Source organism: Zalophus californianus, chromosome 5 (genome assembly GCF_009762305.2).
Source record: "Zalophus californianus isolate mZalCal1 chromosome 5, mZalCal1.pri.v2, whole genome shotgun sequence".
NCBI classification, from domain to species: domain Eukaryota; kingdom Metazoa; phylum Chordata; class Mammalia; order Carnivora; family Otariidae; genus Zalophus; species Zalophus californianus.
The window spans coordinates 40290884-40313936 of record NC_045599.1 but is presented as its reverse complement, the minus strand read 5'-3'; the positions used below and the strand labels follow the sequence as shown (position 1 = coordinate 40313936).

Genomic DNA, 23053 nt, shown 5'->3' with positions numbered 1-23053 from the left:
TGTATTTTTTTTTTTTTTTTTTTACAGAGAAACTGCAAAACCTCATCCTTCACTGTGATATTAACCTTCTAGGACAATTACCTTTTCAGCTTCTCTCTTAGCTTTTGTTCCAGATTCAGCTTCTTCTTTTTCTTTTGCTTCTTGCTGGCTGTAGGATGGGGAGAGGGGAGAATCATTCCTGGCACCCAGTACCTATTATCCTAAAGGGAAAATCTCTCTAGATAGGAATATCCCATTATTTCCCTACCTCTACCAACTGAGTTTGGGAGTACAAAGGTAAATGCACTGCTCTCCATGTTGTTTTTTGTTTTTAACTTTGCTTAAAGAATAAGACACACGCATCATAGCAAACCAATCAACAAATTTTTAGCACTACGTTCTTCTGGAAAATAAAGATATTGTCCTTCTTCCCAGAAAGCAATGAGGATGCTTGAAAATATTTACTAGATGTTAGCAAATGTTCAATTTGGTAGCACCCAGTGACCACATCTTGGATTATTCATGGCAGCATTATGCAGAGAACAGGTATGCCAGTCCTCGTACTCCATTGATGCTGGGGGTCTGCTGTGAGCACATGGTCCTCCCCGGAGCAATTCAAGGACATTTTCAAACACTAAGAATACCTCAAAGAAGTGCGCAAAGTATATGGCTTTATAACTGTAAATCCTTGAACTCCATGCAAAGATAGCTTCCATAGCTACTTCCTAGAGAAAACCTTCAGTATGACCTATCTTCTCCACACTCAAGCAGCAGTGGCTGTGGATCTACTCACAAAAAGGCCTCACACATGGAGCACGTATTGCCATGCATTTTCCCATCTGGGCCTTCAATGGGGTCGTTCTCTCTGGTGCAGGGGAGTCGGCCGTTTCTCACATAGTCACGGTATTCACGGCACAGCTCCTGTCAAGTGAGGGTGGATTTAAGAACCAGGTAACTAAATATTGGAGAACTCTTCCACATTACCCCTCTGAAAACTGTGATAGAATATCCAAACTTAACGGATACATCAAAATGGTGATGTAGGAGGTCAATGTTACCAAGATACTCTTCAGGGGCCTAGGACACACATTATCTGGAAAATAAGATTATGTTACTGAGCTCATTAGAAAACCTTCAATTCAACTCAAATGTTATTCTGGGTTAGGTACTATGAGATAAATGAAGAAGAATCATCTATTGTTCCTTTTGTAAAAAAAAAAAATGTGATTGGCAGAATAAAACTCCTACCCCCCAAATTTGTCCAAGTCCTAAAATCCAGATGCTGTGAATATATTACCTTACAGGGCAAAAGGGACTTTGTGGATATAATTAAGTTAAGAAACTCGAGATGGGGAGATTCTCCTGGATTCTCCTATGTCCCCAATGTAACTGCAGGGGTCAGTCCTTACAATTGCAAGAGTGAGACAGGAGGGAATGAGAGGGAGTTATGACTGCAGAAGAACAGTCAGAGACATGATGTTGTTGGCTTTAAGATGATGGAAGGGGTCCAAGAGCTGAGGAGCATGATGGCTTCTAGAAGTGAGAAAAAGCAAAGAGAAATTCTCCCCTATAGATCCCAGAAAGGAACACAGCCCTACCAATCCTTTGATTTAGCTCAGTGAGACCCAGGTCAGACTTCTAATATAAAAGCCAAAGATAGTAAGTTTGTGTTGCTTTAGGCCACCAGGTTTGTGGTAATCTGTTAGAGCAACCATAAAAACCAAGTACAGAGTATTTAGAGTCTTTGGAGAAAGTGCATAGAAGCATCTATAAGTTAGAATAAAACAAATTATATAATTGAGGAATAAAGGAAAATTGCTGGCATAATAGATGACAGAGTTATTAACTATATTGTATAAATGGGGAAAATCTTTGGAGAGCAGCTAATACTTATTCTGAGCCACAAAAAGTGGCCAGGATTTGACAGAATAAAGGGATAGTCAGGTCTGAGTATGAGGGGACCATAAAGAAAGTAAAGTTGCATGTATAATACTGAAAACTTAAGGCATGTAAGGGGCTGTGCTGATATACATGGATAAGTTTCTCAGGACTTCATAAAAATAATACACATAATAATATTTTATACGTGAAGAAAGTAAGACACAAAACTGTCTGCCTTACTGGTAGGGACACGCAGGCAGTATTTGAGCCCTGGCAGTGTGAGTCCAGAGTTCAGGTTTTTAACCATAACGTAACTGAGTCCATAAGATGGGATACCTTGAATCAATGCTTGGCGTGTCCTAGAAGCAACAAGGCAGCACAAGGATGGCAATGGGTAGAAAGTAGGTCTGAGAGGTGGCAGAGGTCAGATCATGCATGGCATTGTAAGCCACTAGAAGGACCTTGTTGCTTACTCTGCATGAGATGAGAAGTCACTGGGTGGCATAACCTCCCTTATGTTTTTAAATAATTACTTTGGTTTCTGAGTTGAGGGTAGATTGTAGGGAACAGAGGTGAGAGCAGGGAGAACAGTAAGAAGTCAGGTCTTCCAAATTATAAAAGGATACAGGAGAGAAGAAATGAAGACCTGAGGTGCACCCTATAGGAATCTTACAAATGGTGACAGGGTGCAAGATCTAAGGTGTATCATGGGCATTATAGCCAGAACTTGTGTTCTAATTCTAGCTCTCAAATTATTAACTATATATATCTCCTAACTTCTTATCTGAGCCTCTGAATCCTCCTTTATAAAATACAGACAATAATACATACCTTGAATGGTTACTACAAAGATCAGTCCTAAAATTGCTATACCATATGGCATATAGCAGCAACTAAATAATTAATAGCCATCATCATCATCATCATCATCATGTGAGAATGTAAACCCAAGGTTCAAAAATGTTGTTAAGTAGTTTTCCCAAAATCTCACAGAAAATTAATTGGGATTAAAACTTAGATTTGTTTGTTCATTTTGTTGTTTTGAACTAACCATCCTTATATAAAAAGATACAGAGAAAAATCTGAAATCTGCCTCTATTGGTTTGTATTCAGTTGATAACAAGATAGCCATCTGTATACACTTCTTTTTTGGGGATAATACAATTCACATGGTCAGTGGAGAAAATGATGACTGACCTCTTCTCAAATGCACAAGCCATTAAATCAGATATGGTGTGAATGGGAAGAAGGAATCTTCTTATACACAAGGATCCAAATACATGTTCTCAGTCTGCAAAGTCACTAAGGGCACTGGGAGGAGGAGGTGGGAGTGGGAGGCTTGTCCAGGGCAATGGAATATTTATGTGGTTCTAATATCTAAAACAGTTACCTGTGCTGCTTCTCTTTTCACTTTATCAGCCTTTGCTTTGTCCTTTCCTTCCTTGCCGTTATTTTTCTTCTCTTCTTCTTCTTCAAGTTTGCTGCAATTGCAAACAAAGAAGATACAAGCTAAGTACAATTTCCCATTGTCTATGAAAATGTATTTTAAAAAGGGATGAGGATCTTCCAGACAAGGTCAGATTCACTCTTCAGTAAAAATTTATCCAGTCTAAGAGATACTATCACTGTGTCCAACAATGCAGATAATAAACAAAATAATAATAAAATACAATACACCTTAAAAAAAAAAAACTAGCATGATCTTTTATCAGTATGAGACCCTCAAGTAGTCTTGATTCCATCAGTCTTATCCCATCAATCAGTGATTTCAATGATCTGAAAGAAGTCACAGTTACCTTGATTTTTTAAAATTGTGCAACTTTTCCTTTGTAAATAACAACCATATCAGTGATGAAAGCCAGAGGTGATACCAAGTCAGACGATGGGCCCATAGTCAAAATAAACTATGTTTCACTATAAAATTATTTTTTTAGATATTATTTTAAGGAAATTAATATTCAGGTTGAAGTTCAAGTTTTAGAATAATGATCCAAGTCCAATAAGATGCAACAATTAATATTTTAGGTTGATCATGAGCCTAAGCTTCTGGCTTTCTTGCCATTTTCTACTGATACACAGTTTATCAAAGCTGGAAAATCTGTAGCACTGATGAGATCCCATTTAGTCATCACCACAGCATGAACAATGGATCAGGTGAGAAAAGAGCCTTGATTTCCTGACTCTTAGGCCACTGTGTACACTAGTGGCCTAGTCTGTCAGTCTCTCCTTCAAGGAACTATGTGCATATACCTGAGATTGGACAAGGACATATGAAAGTTAAGGGAAAACAGTAACCTTGCACCTTTTCAACAGATATTATTTAAACATTTACCTTAGCTTGACACTCTGTAGAGGATTAGGAATCTAAGAAGGAGGAGAACCTGAGGAGGTAATAATCAATTTCTCCTAGACTGTCTCACACAATGGAGCTTTAGTCCCACTCACCAAAACAATGGCCTAAAAGTCCCTGGATTTGGCTCACAAGAAGACATTTCAATAAACATCTAATGTATGGGCTCGCCTCTTAGAGGTTTTACTCTCTATACTAAACCACTTATCAAAGTGTTATTTCAGCTGTGCACTGTAATGTCCCTGAAGGGATAAATGCAATCTTCTCCATTCCTTTTCTCATTCAGGTTATTTTAACACTTCTTGCCTACTGGCCTCATAAACTTCTGACCAACTGGTTTTCCCTTAGCCAATAGCTGAATATATTCACAGAATCATAAAATGTCAGTGGGGGAGAGAGAGAGAGACAAAGATATCACTGCATCCAGATCATCAAACTTCTGCTTTCAGTTATGAATGATGATTATCTAGTGTTAAAAGTATAAATTAAGACTTTCCCATGACTTAACTAGAGGATAGAAGGACAAATGGATAGAAGGTGCCTGGGTGGCTCAGATGGTTAAGCATCTGCCTTCGGCTCAGGTCATGATCCCGGGGTCCTGGGATCGAGTCCCGCATCGGGCTCCCTGCTCCTTGGGGAGCCTGTTTCTCCCTCTGCCTCTACCTCTCTCTGTCTCTCATGAGTAAATAAATAAAATATTTTTAAAATTTTTAAAAAAGGGTAACTGGATAGAGAATCACATTGTCATTGTATGATTCATTATTACTTCATGTATTGCCCATGTGCTTTTAAACTTACATAGCATACAAGCATGATATATATTCTACACATTTCTAGGAAACTAAGACTCAGACGTGATTGATGATGAGAGATTCAGTGCGACAGATGAGGGTAGGTACTCACAATAGGCTTGCACACATGGCACACTTGTTTCCGTGCATTTTGCCATCGGGGCCGCGGACAGGGTCATTCTCCCTGGTGCATATAAGCATTCCATTCTTCACTTGGTTCCAAAATTCACTGCAGAGCTCCTGGAAAATATTTTCTCAGAATGACTGTCTACCCTTCCTGCACCTTTGCCTCTTCTGAGGAATAAGTGATGCAGAGTAGAAGAAAAACAAAAAGGGATGACAGGGAGCAGTAAATCGATAAGTATTTACGAAGCTTCCATCATGGACTCAGAATTGTCGTTGCACTAGAGTGGATCTGGAAATATTTATCATCATCATTCTCCTGAGGCTGCTTCCACTCTAGGTGCAGAAGAAGACTGATAAAAATCAGAGAACAATATACATGTTTGTGTTATGTTATATATCACACTCTATAAGAGCTAATGAAAGATTGAAGGGGAGAGAGTTCAATGGACCTAGAAGAGGAGGCTTCCTGGAGGAAGTGAGAATATTGCTGAGTCTTCATGAGAAAGAAGGACATCCTGCCATCTGCAACTACTTGGATGAAACTAGAGGACACTGCTAAGTGAAATAAAGGAGACAGAAAAAAAATTATGGTACGATCTCACTCATATGTGGAATCTGTAAAAGCTGACCTCATAGAAACAGAAAGTAGAGTGGTGTTTGCCAGGGGCTGGGGGTGGGGGAAATAGAGAGACGCTGGTCAAATGGTATACATTTCCAGTTATAAGATGAATTAAGTTCTGGAGATCTGCTTTAGAGCATGGTTATTATAGCTAACAATATAACAGTATACTATACAGTATACTTGAAAGTTGCTAAGAGAGTAGATCCTAAATGTTCTCACCACAAAAAGAAATGTATTTATGTCATAGCGTGATGTGATGGAAGTGTTAGGTAACGCTATGGGAGTATCATTTTACAATATATGTGTGTACCAAATCAAGACAATATACACAATGTTAAACTTGCAGAATGTTGTATGTCAATTATATCTCAAAAAAGCTGGAAAATTTAAAATAAGAAGAATGTGCAAAAAAATTGGTGAATCTTGATTTGTCTTTAGAAGGCTGAGAAAGAAAAGAAAAACATGCTCACACTAAGAAATAAAGATATGGAGGAGAGGACAAGTATGAGTCCTTGGAGAAACTGACACCTTCCTGGGAGCTCCTTGATAAAGCAGAGGGATAGGGGATGCAGATTTCAAACAGGAGAGGTACAATATAAGCAGAGGGAAGGAGAATGTGTTAAGACTGATTGGAAAATCTAAGATGATTTAGCAGCTGATCAGATATTATGGATAAAACAAGTGTTCAAAAGATGGTTTCAACCAACAGAAAGAAAGTTCATGAGAAAGTGAGTCAGTTTAAAGGCAGACTTTTAAACTGTGTCAACTTTCCCCAAATAAATATTAGGCTTATGCTTTGCATTTGTTAGGTAATAAGATCCATAAAGGCAAATTTTGTTTATGGCCGTCATATGAGAGTAATCCGACAACACATACAGACAGTTTTGTTGGTGTTACTTATGATAACAGAAATATAAGAAAAGCCAAATATGGAGAATATGCCTTACAGAGTAAATTAACCCTCTCCTTCTTATAAAATGAAACTCAAAATTTGAATTATCATGCAATAAAATCGATACTCTAGAAACTTCTACTTGAGACCCCTTTTTACAAGTGAAAGGCTGTTTGTTGTTGTTCATTTCAGGCATGGCAATTGAAAAGGAAAACATTTCTGCTAATGAGATACCTAGAATACTTAAAGGAGAAAAAAATGTCAAGGCATAACATTAGCAGTCCTGAGAAAAATTACCTTTGTAGCTTCTCTTTTAGCCTTTGCTCTTGCTCTTTCTTCTTGTTGACTATAAGGATCAGGGGAAGAAAAAGAGGGGAAAAGAAGAAATGGGTCTTAATACAGTAGAGTAGATTCTTAACATTTACAGGGGGATCATTCATTGCTTTGACAATTCTCAAGCACCCCCAAAGATCCACTCACAGCAATTTGTAATTTTATTGGATAATAAACTGAAATTATTTACTTCACCTCAAGAGAATAGTGTGCAAAAGTCCCTTAATGAGTAAAGCCATTTGGCTCCTCAGCAAGAACATTGCAGTAATACTTTCCTATTGGCTGATTATTTTGCATCTGCCACAGCTCTCGAGAAAGTGTTAATATTTGCCTTCTGGGAGGCATATAGCATGGTGGTTAAGAGGACAGAGTCCATGGGGCGCCTGGGTGGCTCAGTTGGTTAAGCGACTGCCTTTGGCTCAGGTCATGATCCTGGAGTCCCAGGATCGAGTCCCACATCGGGCTCCCTGCTCAGCGGGGGGGTCTGCTTCTCCATCTGACCCTCCCCCCTCTCATGCTCTCATTCTCTCTCTCAAATAAATAAATAAAACCTTAAAAAAAAAAAAAGAGGACAGAGTCCAGAGCCATAAGGAATACAAGAAATGTCTGAACCTCTCTGTGCCTTCCTCATCTTTAAATACGGGAAGGACGGGAGGAGTAGTAACCACATTCTTCTCAGAGGATTGTTGTGAGCATTAAATGAGTTGATACCTGTAAAGCAACTAGAGGAAGGATCTGGTACATAATGAAATTATTGATAAAAGTGATATAAGTGATCGCTATCTTCATCAATGTAATTATTATTAAGAGTGAATCCTCCAAAAAAAAAGTATATGATGGAAATGAAGTGAGCTCTTAACCATTTTTGATAACTAACAGTGTTGCAAATCAAGTGTAGCACAACTGGATCTATAATCTAAACAATTTAATCCTGTTAAATATGTAAAAAGTTTTCATTTAAAATGTAAAATGTGTAAATTATATGTAAAAATGTTATGTTTCAATCAATGTAAGAATTGCTCATTCATTGATCAAATTAAAAACTTTTTTAAAAGGTGAAAAGATACCTGGGTGGCTCAGTCGTTAAGCGTTTGCCTTCAGCTCAGGTCATGATCCCAGGGTCCTGGGATCAAGCCCCGCATCAGGCTCCCTGCTCAGTGGGAAGCCTGCTTCTCCCTCTCCCGCTCCCCCTGCTTGTGTTCCCTCTCTCACTGTGTCTCTCTCTGTCAAGTAAATAAATAAAATCTTAAAAAAAAAAAAAAGGTGAAAAGACAGGGCGCCTGGATGGCTCAGTAGGTTAAGCATCTGCCTTTAGCTGAGGTCATGATCTCCGGGCTCCTGGGATTGAGCCTCAGCAGGGAGTCTGCTTCTCTCTCTACCTCTGCCCCTTCCCCCTGTTCATGCTCTCTCTCTCAAATGGATAAATAAAATATTTTTTTTAAAAAAAGGTGAAAAGACAATTTGCATATGGTATGACAGTGTGCAAAAAAAGACTATGGAGGGAAAAATGATTCTCAAAAAAAGCTAAGAGCTTTTGCTAACATACCCACAAAATATGACATAGTAAATTTTTATTTCTTTTTGACAAGGAGTTTTTACAGAGATGGGAGAAAATTACTAAAATAGTTCAAAATTGTGAGGTTCCTCATACTTCTTTACATGGAAACTAATCTAAGCTTTACCATGAGTCTACTTTGACTAAAAATTTTAAGAAGCATTTTCTTTCCATCCTGGGAAATTTATCAGAGGAAGTAGCAGAGCTGACCACTAGGTGGCAGAATTACTTCCTTGTCACTGAAAGATGAATGTCAAGGTAAAGAAAAACAGACTGAAACAAGCCTAACTTCAGGCAAATATAATTAATCACCAGAAGTTATAATGGCATTGCTAAATGATTATATTATGTCTACAGCATACAGTGGAAAACATCATTTTCTTCATTTTTTTCCCCTGCACTGATATTTCTATCATTCCCAACTTCTCTGGGCCTTTATGTTGTCATCTATAACTTGTGATAATGTAAGAAAGACCCATTTCATATGTTTATTGTGAAGATTAAGTGGGATTAACTAGCCAAGCTTTTAGCAAGTATATGCCAATTACATGCATTCAATAAATGTTGGCTATGATGATTTGGTTTTTAGTGCTTCCATGCCCAAACACTAAAGGACAAATCTTCAGGGTTAAAATGCTCTCCACCAGGGAAGACTGAATGACTGAATCCTTTCAGAGATTCTGGGTATATAGAAAATCAACTGGAGTATCCCTTGGGAATAAGATCAAAAGCCTTAAGGAATGGGCTCCTAGGTGGTTCAGTCGTTAAGCGTCTGCCTTTGGCTCAGGTTGTGATCCCGGGATCTTGGGCCAGAGCCCCACATCGGGCTCCCTGTTCTGCAGGAAGTCTGCTTCTCCCTCTCCCACTCCCCCTGCTTGTGTTCCCTCTCTCGCTGTGTCTCTCTCTGTCGGATGAATAAGTGAAATCTTAAAAAAACAAAAACAAAAACAAAAAACCTTAAGGATTATCATAGACTTTTTTTTGAGAGGATACATCCTGTCATTTATTCTACAGTTGTATTTTACTCCCCTGAAAATGAGCATCCAACTTTTACCATTTCTAAAGCAGGCTTTACCTATGTCAACTATTACAAAGTACATCTTCATGCTGCACCCAAATCTGTGTCCCTAAAGCTCTCACCCATTTAATTCTACTCCATGAGGTCACACAGAGTAAGAAAGGTAGTAAACTAAAACAAAACAAAAAAAATCTTTCCCTTAAAATTTTCCATGCACCATAACGATATTTTATATGTAATCTCAGCCATTTCTTATTTTAGCTGATAATCCTTCAGAAAACTAACAGCAATTTGTATGGTTATCATAGAGTAATCTCTTCTCTGAATAAAAGATCTTGAGTTACCTCTAAAATATTCTAAAAGAAAAGACAGTTAAAAGAACTTCAAAATAAAAAAAAATATTATGGCTCTCTTTAGATCACAATAATCATCATCTGAAAGCTCTCCACTTGCTTTTTGGTTTTGTGTTTTCTTGTATGTGGGTTTTTGTTTTTTTTTAAATTTTAGTTCATTTAAGTGTGACACCCAAAAATGACCATTGTCCTGAAGAGGAAAATGCATTATTTGCCATTGTTTGAAAACTTCCCTCAGTTCCTTCTCCCTCTCCTTCTAAAGTCCTGAGCTCTACTCACAAGAAGGCCTCACACATGGAGCAGGTGTTGCCATGCATTTTCCCATCTGGGCCCTTGATGGGGTCGTTCTCTCGAGTACAGAGAAGCTGTCCATTCTTCCTTAATTTGCGGTATTCACTGCATAATTCCTGTGAAATTGAGGAAGGGAGTTTGAGGTTTTGAACACAGGTTGGGTCAGATTGGAAAAATAGCTGATGTTTAGACTTTGTTCTTAAATGGGGATTAGTAATTGGCTTATTTTAGAATAGTTTTTAACTGGGAAGACATGACTATTTTTAAATGATAAAAGTTATACAACCTCGACCTAGAAATAGTCACATATGCACATGGGTATATGCTCACATATAAACAAACAAACTGTACAAATATTTCCTACAGTTTCAGGGGATTTATGAGTTTCCTGAATGCCATCTATGGAGCCCAGGTCCACATGCCTCTGACTTTTGGAGAAGTTCCCCTCACCTCAAAGAGAGCTGTGTTCTCAGATTCTCTCTTATTTCTTGACTCACTTTCCTTCTTTTTCTTTTCTTCTTCCTCTGTTTGGCTAAAAAAGAATGATTAAAAAGGAGATCAGTAAGGATCATAGAATGTCCAGGTTGAAAGTGACCTCAAATATAATTTAATTATGACAGTTAATACTTATTAAATTCTGGGGCGCCTGGTTGGCTCAGTCAGTTAAACGTCTGCCTTCGGCTCAGGTCATGATCCTAGGGTCCTGGGATCGAGTCCTACATTGGGCTCCCTGCTCCCTCTCCCTCTGCTCCTCACCACCCTCCTCCCCTGCTTGTGCTCTCTCTCTCTCTCTTTAAAAAAACAAAACAAAACAAAACAAAAAAACCTTAACTAAATTCTTACTATGTGCCTGACCTGGGGCTTATTCCATGAAATCTTCCCAACTGCATGTTACAAAACTACTATTATAACCCCATTTACAAATGAGAAAACTGACAGAATGGATCACTTTCCCAAGGACACAGAACTAACAAATGTACACTACAGATTTAAACCTTAATCCAGAGGAAGTTTTTTGATCTTCCACTACTCATGACTTCTAATACTCAGTATGCCTGATTACTGTCTAGTTTTGCTTTAATCCGCTAGTAAATTCTCTACCTATATCATCCTTGAAACTCCACATAGGTCATTCTACCCTTGAAGTCCTCTGACTGTTAGGAAATTGCTCTTGGCATTGAGCCAGACCCCTTCCAGAGCTTTCACTCATTGTTTCCACTTTCATCCACAGAGACAACCTGGAGCTAGTGTTGATAAAACAAAAGCTACTTGGATATTTCAAGACCATGACTCCCCCTTTGCTAAATGTACCAAGCCTTACATGGTTTTTATTCTAAGTGTGCTTTTGCTTTCCTGCTGAAGTGGTCCTCTCATAATGGAACACAGAAATGAAGCAGAAAGTTAATCTGAACTCACTGCTTATATTTTCTAGAATCCCTTCCCTAACAACAATTGTCTAGTAGAAGAAGAGAGACGGTGAACATATAGTCACACATATCAATTTACAGCTACTAACTATGTTTTGTGCTACAAAGCAAAGTCCTGATCACCATGAAGGAGAAAGTGTGGGGTTAGGGACGTAGAGTAGGCTTTACCACAGCTGTTCAAGCTGTGTTCACGAGACACATGGGAGGGGTTCACTCCACCGGATACTCATCATTCTTATTCCAAGTCATTCCCCCAGGTCCTGTGTATGAATTAATGTACCGTTTTGCATATTTATATGTTTGCTTTGTGATGTGTTGTGTGATTTCAGGTGACTTCACAGCCCTCCCTGCAAGGGTAAGATCCTTGTTTTACATCCTGTACACTTCCTCAGGAATTCAACCAGTGATTGATAAGCAAGAATGATTCTTTGGAGTTTGTTGGGAGTAATGTCACCATGATGGCAACACAAGTGGTTCCTAACTTCCCTTCCCCTCACCAGAACCACCAACCTCTAGTCAAGAACATGACATGACTGAGAGAATCCTAGAACACGGGGACAAGGCTGAAGTACCCACGGCACCTCAGAGACCAAGCCAGTCTGCAAGAGAAGTCTGCATGAGAAACAGCTACTTGTGGACATTACTGCCCCTTTCTCAGGACAGAGCAGGAATTATTCTTTGATAATTATGACATTATGCAAAAATGCCATTGACAAGAATTAAACACCATTTAAGAAATAAAATATAACAAAGTTAAAATTAAAAAAATAAAAAATGAAGCAGAGAGGACAGAACTCTCCCTCATTTCCCCAGGTGCAGCGCTACTCACAAGAACACCTCACACATGGAGCAGGTGTTGCCATACATTTTCCCATCAGGGCCCTGGATGGGGTCATTCTCTCGCGTGCAGGGGAGTTTTCCATTCCTCACAAGCTTGCGGTATTCACTACACAGCTCCTGCCAGGATAGAGAAAGCAAGCTAGGGATACATTTTGTTCCTATTCCAAGCAGATGATTGGAACATCAACATTGGCAGAAACTAATGTTATGCTTCTTTGACACCAGGACTTTAGTTGTGTTTCTCTCAAATGTAAAATTTAACTCAACAAATAGAAGTCACCATTTGTTAGATGTGAATGGGATGGGAATAAGTAAGTTAGATGGGAATAAGTAAGACATAATGGGATGTCACAATATAAGAAAAGAGGTGGACAAGTAATGTGTTGCCATCATGGTGACATTACTCCCAAACATAGATTATATTCCACTATAATCTAAACACACTGAAATAAGGGCAGGGGAGCCTGGGTGGCTCAGTCGATTAAGGGTGTGCCTTCAGCTCAGGTCATGATCCTAGGGTTCTGGGATGAAGCCCCAGGTCAGGCTCCCAGCTCAGTGGGGAGCCTGCTTCTCCCTCTCCCTCTGCCCCTCCCCCTGCTCATGCTCTCTCTCCCGCGCTCTCCCTCTCTCTCGCAAATAAACAAAATCTTAAAAAAAAATTTTGGAGGAATAAAATAAGTGCAAACATATAGGTACAAGAAAATCTGAGAACACAGAGGTTGGGACCATGAGATCTGATTGTGAAAACCAGGGAAGATGTCACATAACAAGAATAATTTGAGTGAGACTGAAGAGTAAACAGCATTTTCGTGGATAAGAAGGGGATTGGGGAATATGCATACAAGACCATTAAGTTGGGAGATAAAGTAGGAAACCACATGGGCATATAGCAGAACATGAATTTCTGAATGAAGGCAAGCCAAATAAGAAGAGAGATAAGGAGATTGAATTATATCCTATAGTTTATGATGAGCCATTTGTGGCTTTTAAGCAGAAGAGTATTGCGATCTGATTAATATTGTGAAGCTTTACTCTAGCTCTGTTGGGGAGCGTAGTTGGATAACGGAAAGAATAGAACCTAGCGGGAAAAGTAGAAGACTTTCATCTTTAAATAATAAGCATTAACAACTTAATAGAAGGCTATGGAAACAAATACTGTAACATTTCAGAGCTAAAAAGCAGGCTTTCTGTGTGCAGAATGAAGGTATTTTTATCCCAATTCAAACGTGAAATTTCAAAAATTCATATGTAGAAAGTATATGGGAATATATGGGAAGTGGTCTGCAAAAGCTAACACAGTCTGTAAGTGATGAAACCAGTGCTAGAACCCAGTTTTTTCAGACTTCAAATAATTTTTACTCCACAGGGTTAGTCTTGGAAGCAGCAAGCATTGATCAAGTTCCCAAAGGATTTATCTCAGTGTCATCTCCAGATTAAAGGGTTAGGATTTCCTGGCAATTTTTTACTGGAAAATATTCCACCCTTTAGACTCTGAAATATGTTCAAGTTACAATGCCAAGTAGGACTCAATGGGTGGATTCCACTCACTCCATATGAGGTTGTTTTTTCAGATTCTCTTTTATTTCTTGCTTCTGCTTCAGCCTTTTTCTTTTCCTCAGCTTCTGCTTGGCTAAATGAGAGAAAAAAATGAGAAGAATCCATTGGACCAAGTACAGGCAATTATTTGTCCACATTCTTGCATTGCTAATCTGTCCTCCCTCCTTAGGAAGAGCAATTTTGTCCTTTTATCACTACATACCAATGAGAAGCAACAGAACAGCCTCCAGTATGGTAAGATACAATTAACTTCTTTATACTTTTTGCTTAACATTGAAAGAAAGACAGTGATTGTGGATCTGGAAAGCTTGCTTTCTATAAAATACCTTTCTTGCCTGTGGTCAGAAAAGAAATACCATCAATGTCCATCAGGGAGATACCAAACTAGTACCCTTGTGACGTTATACCTGGAGACTGAAAGTGGCCTTTACAAAGCACATTGACTGGTTCCCTTGTCTGAGGCAGAGAGGGCTTTGGCTATACTTTTAGGACAGGACTATGATTAACCAAGGTCTCTTCTCTTAAGTCTATAGTCTATCACATCATGCACACCCTAGCTTTATTAATTCACCTTAAGTGTGTTGCTTACTCATGGCTGTGTTATCTAAAGACAAAATGGAGTGCAGGTGGAAAAAGGCCAATAATTTCCATACATTGATAAACCAAATGAGCCTATATTTGCTTTGCACAATAGAATTACATGGTATGTATGGTTAACTGATGCTATTTCAACCACACAAGGCTGTCAATCAAAACAAAAGACCATAGATTCGAAATGTAAATCAACCACTTAATCTGAGTTCAATCAAATAAACTGGGAGTAGTTCCAAATTTTGAAAGCAAACTGTCAATTCTAACTTACTGAGAAATGTCACATTATGTAAAGTAATATTTAATTTTGTAAGGGTTCATGACTATTTGATGGGCAACATTAACTCTAATAATCAATATCTGCATTAAGTGCTTACTTTGGGCCCTAACCTCTTTGGAAGATGAGATGCCTATGAACTTGTATCACAGGTTCACGTATGAAGCTTCAGCAGTATGGACAATGTGATATTTGCACAAGCTCAAGGCTGTCAGGATGTTCCAGTAAGAGAATGAGTGTCAAGGAAGCAGACATATTGGAGTAAATAGCTCTAGGTCCTTCTCCCAGCTCTCTTGCTAACATTCTCAATATAAGTATTCAACTTATTCAACTCCCTTCCCTATTTTGAGCCCCAGTTTCTCCACTTATGGAAGTAGCTAGTTCTATTAGACTCTCTGTAAGGTCCTTTCTCTTTGGCATTCTTTAGACACTCTGATACTCTATACTTACTAGAAGTCTTGACACATGGAACACAAGTTTCCATGCATTTTCCCATCTGGACCACGAACAGGGTCATTTTCTCTGGTACAGAAAAGTATTCCATTCTTTGCATGATCCTGATATTCACTGCAGAGTTTCTAAATAATGAAAATGAGACAGTTTAGCTATAGTTATCTATTCTGTTTATTTATTTTATTTTTTTAAAGATTTTATTTATTTATTTGAGAGAGACGGAGAGAGTATGAGAGTGAGTTGGGGGGGAAGGGCAGAGGGAGAGAGAGAGAGAGAGAATCTCAAGCAGAATCCATGCTGAGTGTGGGGCCCAACACAGGGCTTGATCTCATACTCGATCTCAAATTAAAGATCCCTGAGATCAGGACCTGAGCCAAAATCAAGAGTCAGATGCTTAACCAACTGAGCCACCCACGTGCCCTCTGTTTATACATTTTAGATGTTGTTAATTAAAGATATCAAAGAGGAGCTAAGGATAAAAAATAAAACTTTTAGGATTTAGGATCATCCCAAAATTTTGTGATATTTCTCTCCATGCAATAGTTACCCATTTAAGTATTCAGCAAATGTATTAAGGGGATATGACTATAAATGTGATTTAGCTCTTTTATCACTCAAGTGGACAGGATAAGGAATTGCAATATAAAAAGCTAAGAGATATGACACAGGTCTGAGTTAAATTTGTATAAACACAAAGGGAAGAATGATTTATGGAAGTACAGAGAAGAGTTTATAGCTGAGGTCTCCATCTTTAGGATGTGTCCAGGTAAACAATATGGCAAAAAGGTCCTCTAGGAGGAATTACAACATATATGCAAAGACAGAGGGACATAAAAGACCATGTTATCTTGAGATCATCTATTATTGTCAGGAAGAATCGGCTGGATAAAGAGAGGAAGGTTTGGGAAGGGGTCAAAAAGGAGACCTTGAAGATAAGCCAAAACTAGATCATCGAACCTAGAAGGGAATTTGGACTTTATTCTTAGGAAATTGGAAAATGATAAATATTTATAGAAGAGAAGAACATAAGCAAATCTGTTTTAGAAAGACCACCCAGCCAGCCAGATATGTGGGGATTTGAGTGGCTGGAGACTGGTTTGAGAAACTATAGGAGAAAATAAGGAAAGGAAGGGAGGGAGGAAGAAAGGAAGGGTGGAGGGAAGGAAGGAAAGAGAACAAGGAAGACAAAGAGGAAGGAAGAAAACCGGAAATGAAAGATAAAAGGATTGATTTGATTTCAGAAATAAAATTAAAGGATTGAAGAGAAGACATCAGTTGAAAGTGAGGCTTAGACACTACGATGGAATTACATGAAGTCAGCTGCTTTATGAAACTGTGAACTACACACTACAGAAGGTGGGCAAACACTCGCTGTTAAAAATAAGTTACATAGGAGTGAAATGGTCCAAATAGCCTCTAGGATACCCTCAAACGTTGGCTTTTCCTAAGGCCACTGAGTCGTGGAAATATTTCCCACTCTATAAAAACAGTGTAGAAGATGAATTGAATCTTGAGGACTGAGGAAGCTGTTGGCGAGAAGCATAGAGGTCAGGAAGGATGTTAACATATCAACACAAAGGAAATCTATGAGATGTATGAGCTAAGTTGGCAGCAGGAGAAAAACAAACAAACAAGCAAATGACTAGTTAAGAGATGTGCACAAAGTAGAATGTGGTACGATTTTAAAGGGAGAGTATTAAAATGATACATAGAAGACCTCTAAAACAGCTACCACACATATCAAACTTTGAATTCAGATGATGCTTTGATATATTACCTTTGTTTAGGAACTATTCTACTAATATGACTTGAATAATTTTCTCCAAATAGAGCTAAAAATTGTAATGTTGTAATTATTCTTCTAAATCTTATGAAATAGTAACTATAAACTGCTTTCCAGAAAATCCATCAGTAATGAAGGAAAAATGAACCAATATCGAAAATGCATTATAGAGTAAAATGCACACACATCCCACAAAAGTCATAACTAAATTTATCAAACTAATCATCACCTCAATTTCTCTCTTAACTTTGACTTTTTCTTCAGTCTTCCTCAGGTTTTCATCTGCTTTATTTTTTTCTTCTGAAAAACGCTGTTTGCTGGAGAAAAAAAAAAAACCCAAAAATGAATACATGAATACAGATTCTTCAAATCCTCATGTTATAAAATAGTCATTTAGGGGGCTCCTGGGTGGCTCAGTCGGTTTAGCGGTTAAGTGTCTGCCTTCAGCTCAGGTCATGATCCCAGGGTTCCTGGGATCAAGCCCCACATGGGGCTCCTTCCCCTGTTCATCAGGGAGTCGGCTTCTCCCTTTCCCTCTGCCCCTCCCCCTCTGCTTGTACTTTCTCTCTCTCTCACTCACTTTTTCAAATAAATAAATAAAATCTTTTAAAAAATAAGTCATTTAGGTGCAGGTGGAAAAATAGCTACGTGTTTATGAGTTCTAGAACAAACATTTTCCAATCATCTTAAGGCTCCTTGTTAGATGGAAATCTTCACTCTTTCTCCAAAGAATCCCATTTATTTTGCCTTCATGTATAACATTTCCTTCCACTGCAATGACTGTTTTTGTCATCTTGCCTTCTTTTAAATCTGCTCAGCTTAAATTCTGCCTTCTTTAAGAAGACAGTCTAGACCTCAAAGTGGAAATGAACTGTACATCCATCACTGTATTTTCATAGCTGAATATTCTCTTACGGGATAGTTCTTACTCTGTCTCGCAACGTGTGTGTGTGTGTGTGTGTGTGTGTGTGTGTGTGTGTGTGTCTATGGCTTATTTCTGCTATTTAACTTTAAGCTTCTTGAGAGCAGGGATCTTCATTCACACATTCATTCAACATTTGGCTAGTAACTATTTTTTGTCAAGCACTGGTCTGGTGCTATATATATAACACAGACACATACCCTGTGTTCTTGGAACTTAGAACCCAGTCAACAAATAGTCATAGCAATAATTACTAGCTGTGATGATTGCTATGAAATAAAATTATTAAGAGTTATAAAGATTGATTTCGATCAAGAATTTCAGGAGGTCTTATCCAAAGAAGGATAATCTTGAAATGTGATCCACAGAAGAAGAGACACTAGCTGGCCGAGATTGAGACAAACTGGAAGTAGGACAGCATAAAGGGGAAAGCTTCAAGAGTTCAAGGATCTGAAAGAGTGACAAGACCTGGTCTGAGACATCTTCATAAATGCTGTAATTTACATGTTGTGGGATTTGTGCTTCCCCCCAGGTCAGATGCCTGAGACGAAAAGATAAAGTTAACCCAAGTCACGTATAAACATGAAGTTTTGTTCATGTTCAGAGACAACATCTGTTTTGTCACAATGGGATAATTACTGAAGGAAACAGTCTAAGTCTTGGTACTTGCTTTTACCCTCATTCTGTATTATGACTATCTTGTAAAAAGGCTTACAAAGGTGGTGGGAGGAAATATTAAGAAGTGTTTTGTAATCCAGTCCTCTAACTAGAAAATAGAATCCATTTGTACTCAGAAACAGACATACATCATTAGGATCTACTTACTAGATGATATCATGGTTTGTGGAGGACAGAAAACTGCTAAAAAATTTTCAACAACAAAGTGGCACCTCGACATTATTCTTACCATTCCCATCAATCTCCATTTTACCTGTCCCATACTTCCAAAGAACCCACATCTGTACTCACAAAATTTCAGCACACAGGGCACATTTGTTGCCATGCATCCTGCCATCAGGGCCACGAACTGGGTCACTCTCCCGTGTACAATAAAGTCTTCCATTCCTCACTTGGGTTTCATATTCTTTACAAAAATCCTGCAAAAAGGTAAGTAATTACATTTAGCATTTTTCTACTCTTTAACATAGAAAATATATATCATGGATTTATAGCCAAAGAATATCAGGCCTAGAAGGTGTTGGTAAACATATAACATATTAATGAGGATTAATAAGAAATAGTAATTATGTTATGAAATTACTACGTACCTGTATCTACTATGTGGTATATTTATTAAAAGATAAAAGAGCCGTGGGGCACCTGGGTGGCTTAGTCAGTTAAAGTGGCCAACTCCTGGTTTGGCTCTGGTCATGATCTCAGGGTCTTGAGATCGAGTCCCCCTTGGGGGGGGGGGTCTGCACTCAGCAGGGAGTCTGCTTCTCTCTCTCTCTCTACCCCTCCCCCCACTTGCACACACACACTCTCTCTCTAAAATAAATAAATAAATCTTAAAAAAAGGTAAAAGAGCCTTATAAAAAATAAGGCTGAGCAAATATCTCATAAAACTAGATAGCTCTTATTAACTTTCAAGTCTATGAAAAAAGGATTGCAAAAAATAAAAGATCTTTCAACAAATTCCAAGATAGACATAACAAAATGCAGCTGCCAGGACAAAAGAAAAAAACTGCCAACAAGCAGAATAGAGAATCTGTAAGATGAGATGCTTAAACACTATTTAATATGGATCAAATCAGGAACAATCGGGTCTGGTTTGCAAGGAAAATAAATAAGGTGGCATCCATTGTCCTCTCTGTGACTCTGTGGACTTTGCTGTTGTTCACTTTTATGTGCTCTGCCTCGTTTATGGATGTCCATTTCTAATACAAGTGTCGAGGCCTCTATGGAAAGCACAGAGAGTGAATCTAATTTTCCTTCACTCCCCACTGGAGATAGGTAAAACACCAAGACTAAAATTTAAATTTTAATTTTAAAGGCTGTGACTTCCCCAAATAACCCAAGAAAGGTTTGTATCCAGATTTCCCAAAGCTTTCGTTTAGTACTTTCGGGTTTTTCTCCATGTTTGGAAAATTCTACTATCTGAAGTGAAGGCTAAACTTCGTATTTACAGCTATATTTATATCTCTATCTACCCCAAATTACTGTAAATTTAGGAAACTCTATGTCAATAAACATGTTTGGTAATGGCATATATTACTACATAACCTACAAAACACAACCTACAAAAAAATGCTTCTCTGAGCCTTTTTCAACAATGTGACCCTCATTTTCCCACTTCAGCCAAGAAAACATGAGCATAAAGAGTATGGTTTGAAGTGGGAAGACCTGAGCAGCTAGACTATGCTTCTAACTCCCTGGGAAATCACAGCGAACGTCCATCACCTTAGACACCTCTATCTTACCAACTACACAATGAATTTTTGGAATAATGCTCTTTAGGGCCTTTTCTAGATGTAATATTCACAATTTTTAAAATATAACTCATATTTCATTAGGACACTTTAAAGAGAATCCTAATTGACTCGTAATAAGAAGGCATTTGTTTTTGGAGGAGCAGTGGGTGTGCTCCACATTTCCTGGTTGTAACAATCTAGGAATAAAGACACGGAAGACAATCACCTGATAATCATAGCATGGTAGGAAAATTACTGTCCAATGGTTCCCATAAAAGAAACAATGATAATTTCAGTTTATAAGTTGTGATTCATCCGAGGAGATTCTGAAGAAATGCTTTTGTGAGCAACCCACTGACAGGTTAATTATGGGGCAGATATTGAGCCATCACTATAAAGCAGTCGTATTCAACAGTCATGTCCAGTGACCCCACCAAAACAATGACCCCAGCCACAGAGGAAAAGAGGGAAAAATAAACAAGACCTGATGACAGATAATGGAAAAGAACTGTCCATGTTTATGGAGTAATAAAATGCTCAATATTACAAGATGACCCAAAGGTTTTGACTGAAATTTAACAACCAAAAGAACTGCTTTTCAAATCTCAGTTAGTATTGAACAAATTACTGAGGACATGTTCCTTCGTTGAAACTCTGTTGAACACCCTATTTAGGGTGGGAAATTTGCTTGATGGAATAGCATCATGAAGTAGAACTTTAGTCCTTGATTACCAAAAACTGGACTTTTGTCTATCCTTAGGAAAACATATGCCCATCATCCACAAAAATAGTATACTTGTTGTGCTGTCTCTCCCAATTGGATGGGGGCCCCCAAATGTACGGCATCCTGATGGAGTGCGGGCTGGTGGCACAGGTAGTGAAAGAATTCACCCAAGGCAGAACAAAAGAGATAAAAGTTTGTTGGATACACTGCAAGGAAGGCCGGGAAGGATAGCCAAGTAAAGACTTGTCTGCCATGAGGCAGTGGGTGGAGGCTGTATTTAAAGAGGGAAGGAGAGGAGGTATGGGAATGTATGGAATTTTCCTTTTTTGGTACCTATGTCTGGGTGTAAGTAGCCCATTGGTTAGTTAGGGCTGATGGATATTTTGAGGTGGTTGCTTGATGGGCCTGTTTGTATTCAGCCAGGGGATCACTGTGGGCCCTTTTGCCTTGATCAGTTTCCATTGTTCAAGCCTGTTGCCTTAAAAGAGGCCTCGACACTTGTATTAGCACTACAGGGTATAGTAGAATCACAGTCCAACAAGAAGGTAAAAATGAGGTTCTTTATCCAACCTCCTTAATTTGGGACAAAGAAATTGAAGCCCAGAGAGAAGAGATGACTTGGTCAGTTTCACACAGCCAGAGCATAACAAAACTATGGGTAAAACTAAGTTGTTCTGACTTCTCAACAAAAATCTAGTCATTTAGCAAAGTAACTGCTATCACTTAGAGTGAAAGTAGGGTTTAATAACCTTGGTGATTTAGGGAATCCAAGCTGTATGACCTACAATGTTTATTCAATTACTAAAAGGAACAATTTTTTTATACTAAACAATTAAATCATATAATAATTTGAAAAAACTTAATTTTAAGGGTACTTTAAAAACCACAATGTCAATATTTGTTTGATATCTTTCTTTAAACAGAAGCTAGACTTTTATAAACGCAGGCCTCATTGTAATAATCACAACAAATAACTCCAGTTTGTATCAATGAGATGATACATAAAATGCACCAGTGGATACACTGTTTAAAAGACTCTAGAATTATTTTAAAGTTATTCCTGTCTAATTTATATTATGTTGTATTAAAAAAAATTTATTCAAAGCAAAATTAATCTAAGCCAGAGAGAAGTCTGGTGGAAATGAAGCAGAATTTAATTTGCATATTTTCTGACTGATATTCTTTCTTTCCCTTTTTCTTAAAAATAGCATATTTTGAACTTTAGGTGGGAAATGCAATTTTAATCTAATGATTAATATACTTGAAATAGTCAATTTGGGGAAGTTTGAAATTAAGGGAAACAATTTATTGTAAAAATTAAGAACAATGTCATTGACTTACCTCAAAGATTCAAGCCTAACTTTGTTAATACTTTGGCCACAAGATCAAATTACGTCGGTGAGGAATTTACCTTTTCGGCACTTCGTCGAATTCTGGTTTCACCTTCTCTCTTGGCATTTTCTTGAGCTTCTTTTAAGCTGTTAAGAAAGAGAACAGTTGGTCAGCTTATGGCTCAATCATATTTTCAGTGTCCAGTTCTGTGCTAGGGGCACTTTCATATCCTTGGCCATAGCTTGTTAAACCGATCCACTTAACATGAGACAAGCTCTTCCCTCAAATTTGAGCCAGAAAGTTGCCAAAGATAAGGGAGGGTGTGAAACTGACTCACTGACAGTCAATTAGAAGCTTTGTTCTGTAAAAGTAGATGGGTGTGACTTCTTGATTGACAAACAGAAGATTGTTGGGGAAAAGTCCCTTTAACTGGCAGAACCAAGAGCTTTTTAACACAATGGTGTGACAAGGGTGAAACCGAACTGAGCATTTGAAGTACTGCCGTCCACACCCTTATGTAAACCTTCTCTATACCTTGTAAAGTA

General features: G+C 38.2%; 1 protein-coding gene across 1 annotated transcript in view; it reads right to left on the bottom strand.

Annotated features, from left to right (window-relative positions):
* SPINK5 (serine peptidase inhibitor Kazal type 5) overlaps positions 1–23053 on the bottom strand; it is a 173793-nt gene that overhangs the window by 22251 nt on the left and 128489 nt on the right. Inside the window, exons 10-22 of the mRNA XM_027604428.2 lie at positions 22588–22654; positions 19011–19138; positions 17349–17436; positions 15334–15461; positions 14007–14088; positions 12448–12575; positions 10642–10723; positions 10180–10307; positions 6939–6987; positions 5114–5241; positions 3251–3341; positions 773–900; positions 82–148 (exon numbers count right to left, since the gene is read on the bottom strand). Of these exons, the coding sequence (XP_027460229.1) occupies positions 82–148; positions 773–900; positions 3251–3341; positions 5114–5241; positions 6939–6987; positions 10180–10307; positions 10642–10723; positions 12448–12575; positions 14007–14088; positions 15334–15461; positions 17349–17436; positions 19011–19138; positions 22588–22654 (1294 nt within the window). The remainder of the gene's footprint in view (positions 1–81; positions 149–772; positions 901–3250; positions 3342–5113; positions 5242–6938; positions 6988–10179; positions 10308–10641; positions 10724–12447; positions 12576–14006; positions 14089–15333; positions 15462–17348; positions 17437–19010; positions 19139–22587; positions 22655–23053) is intronic.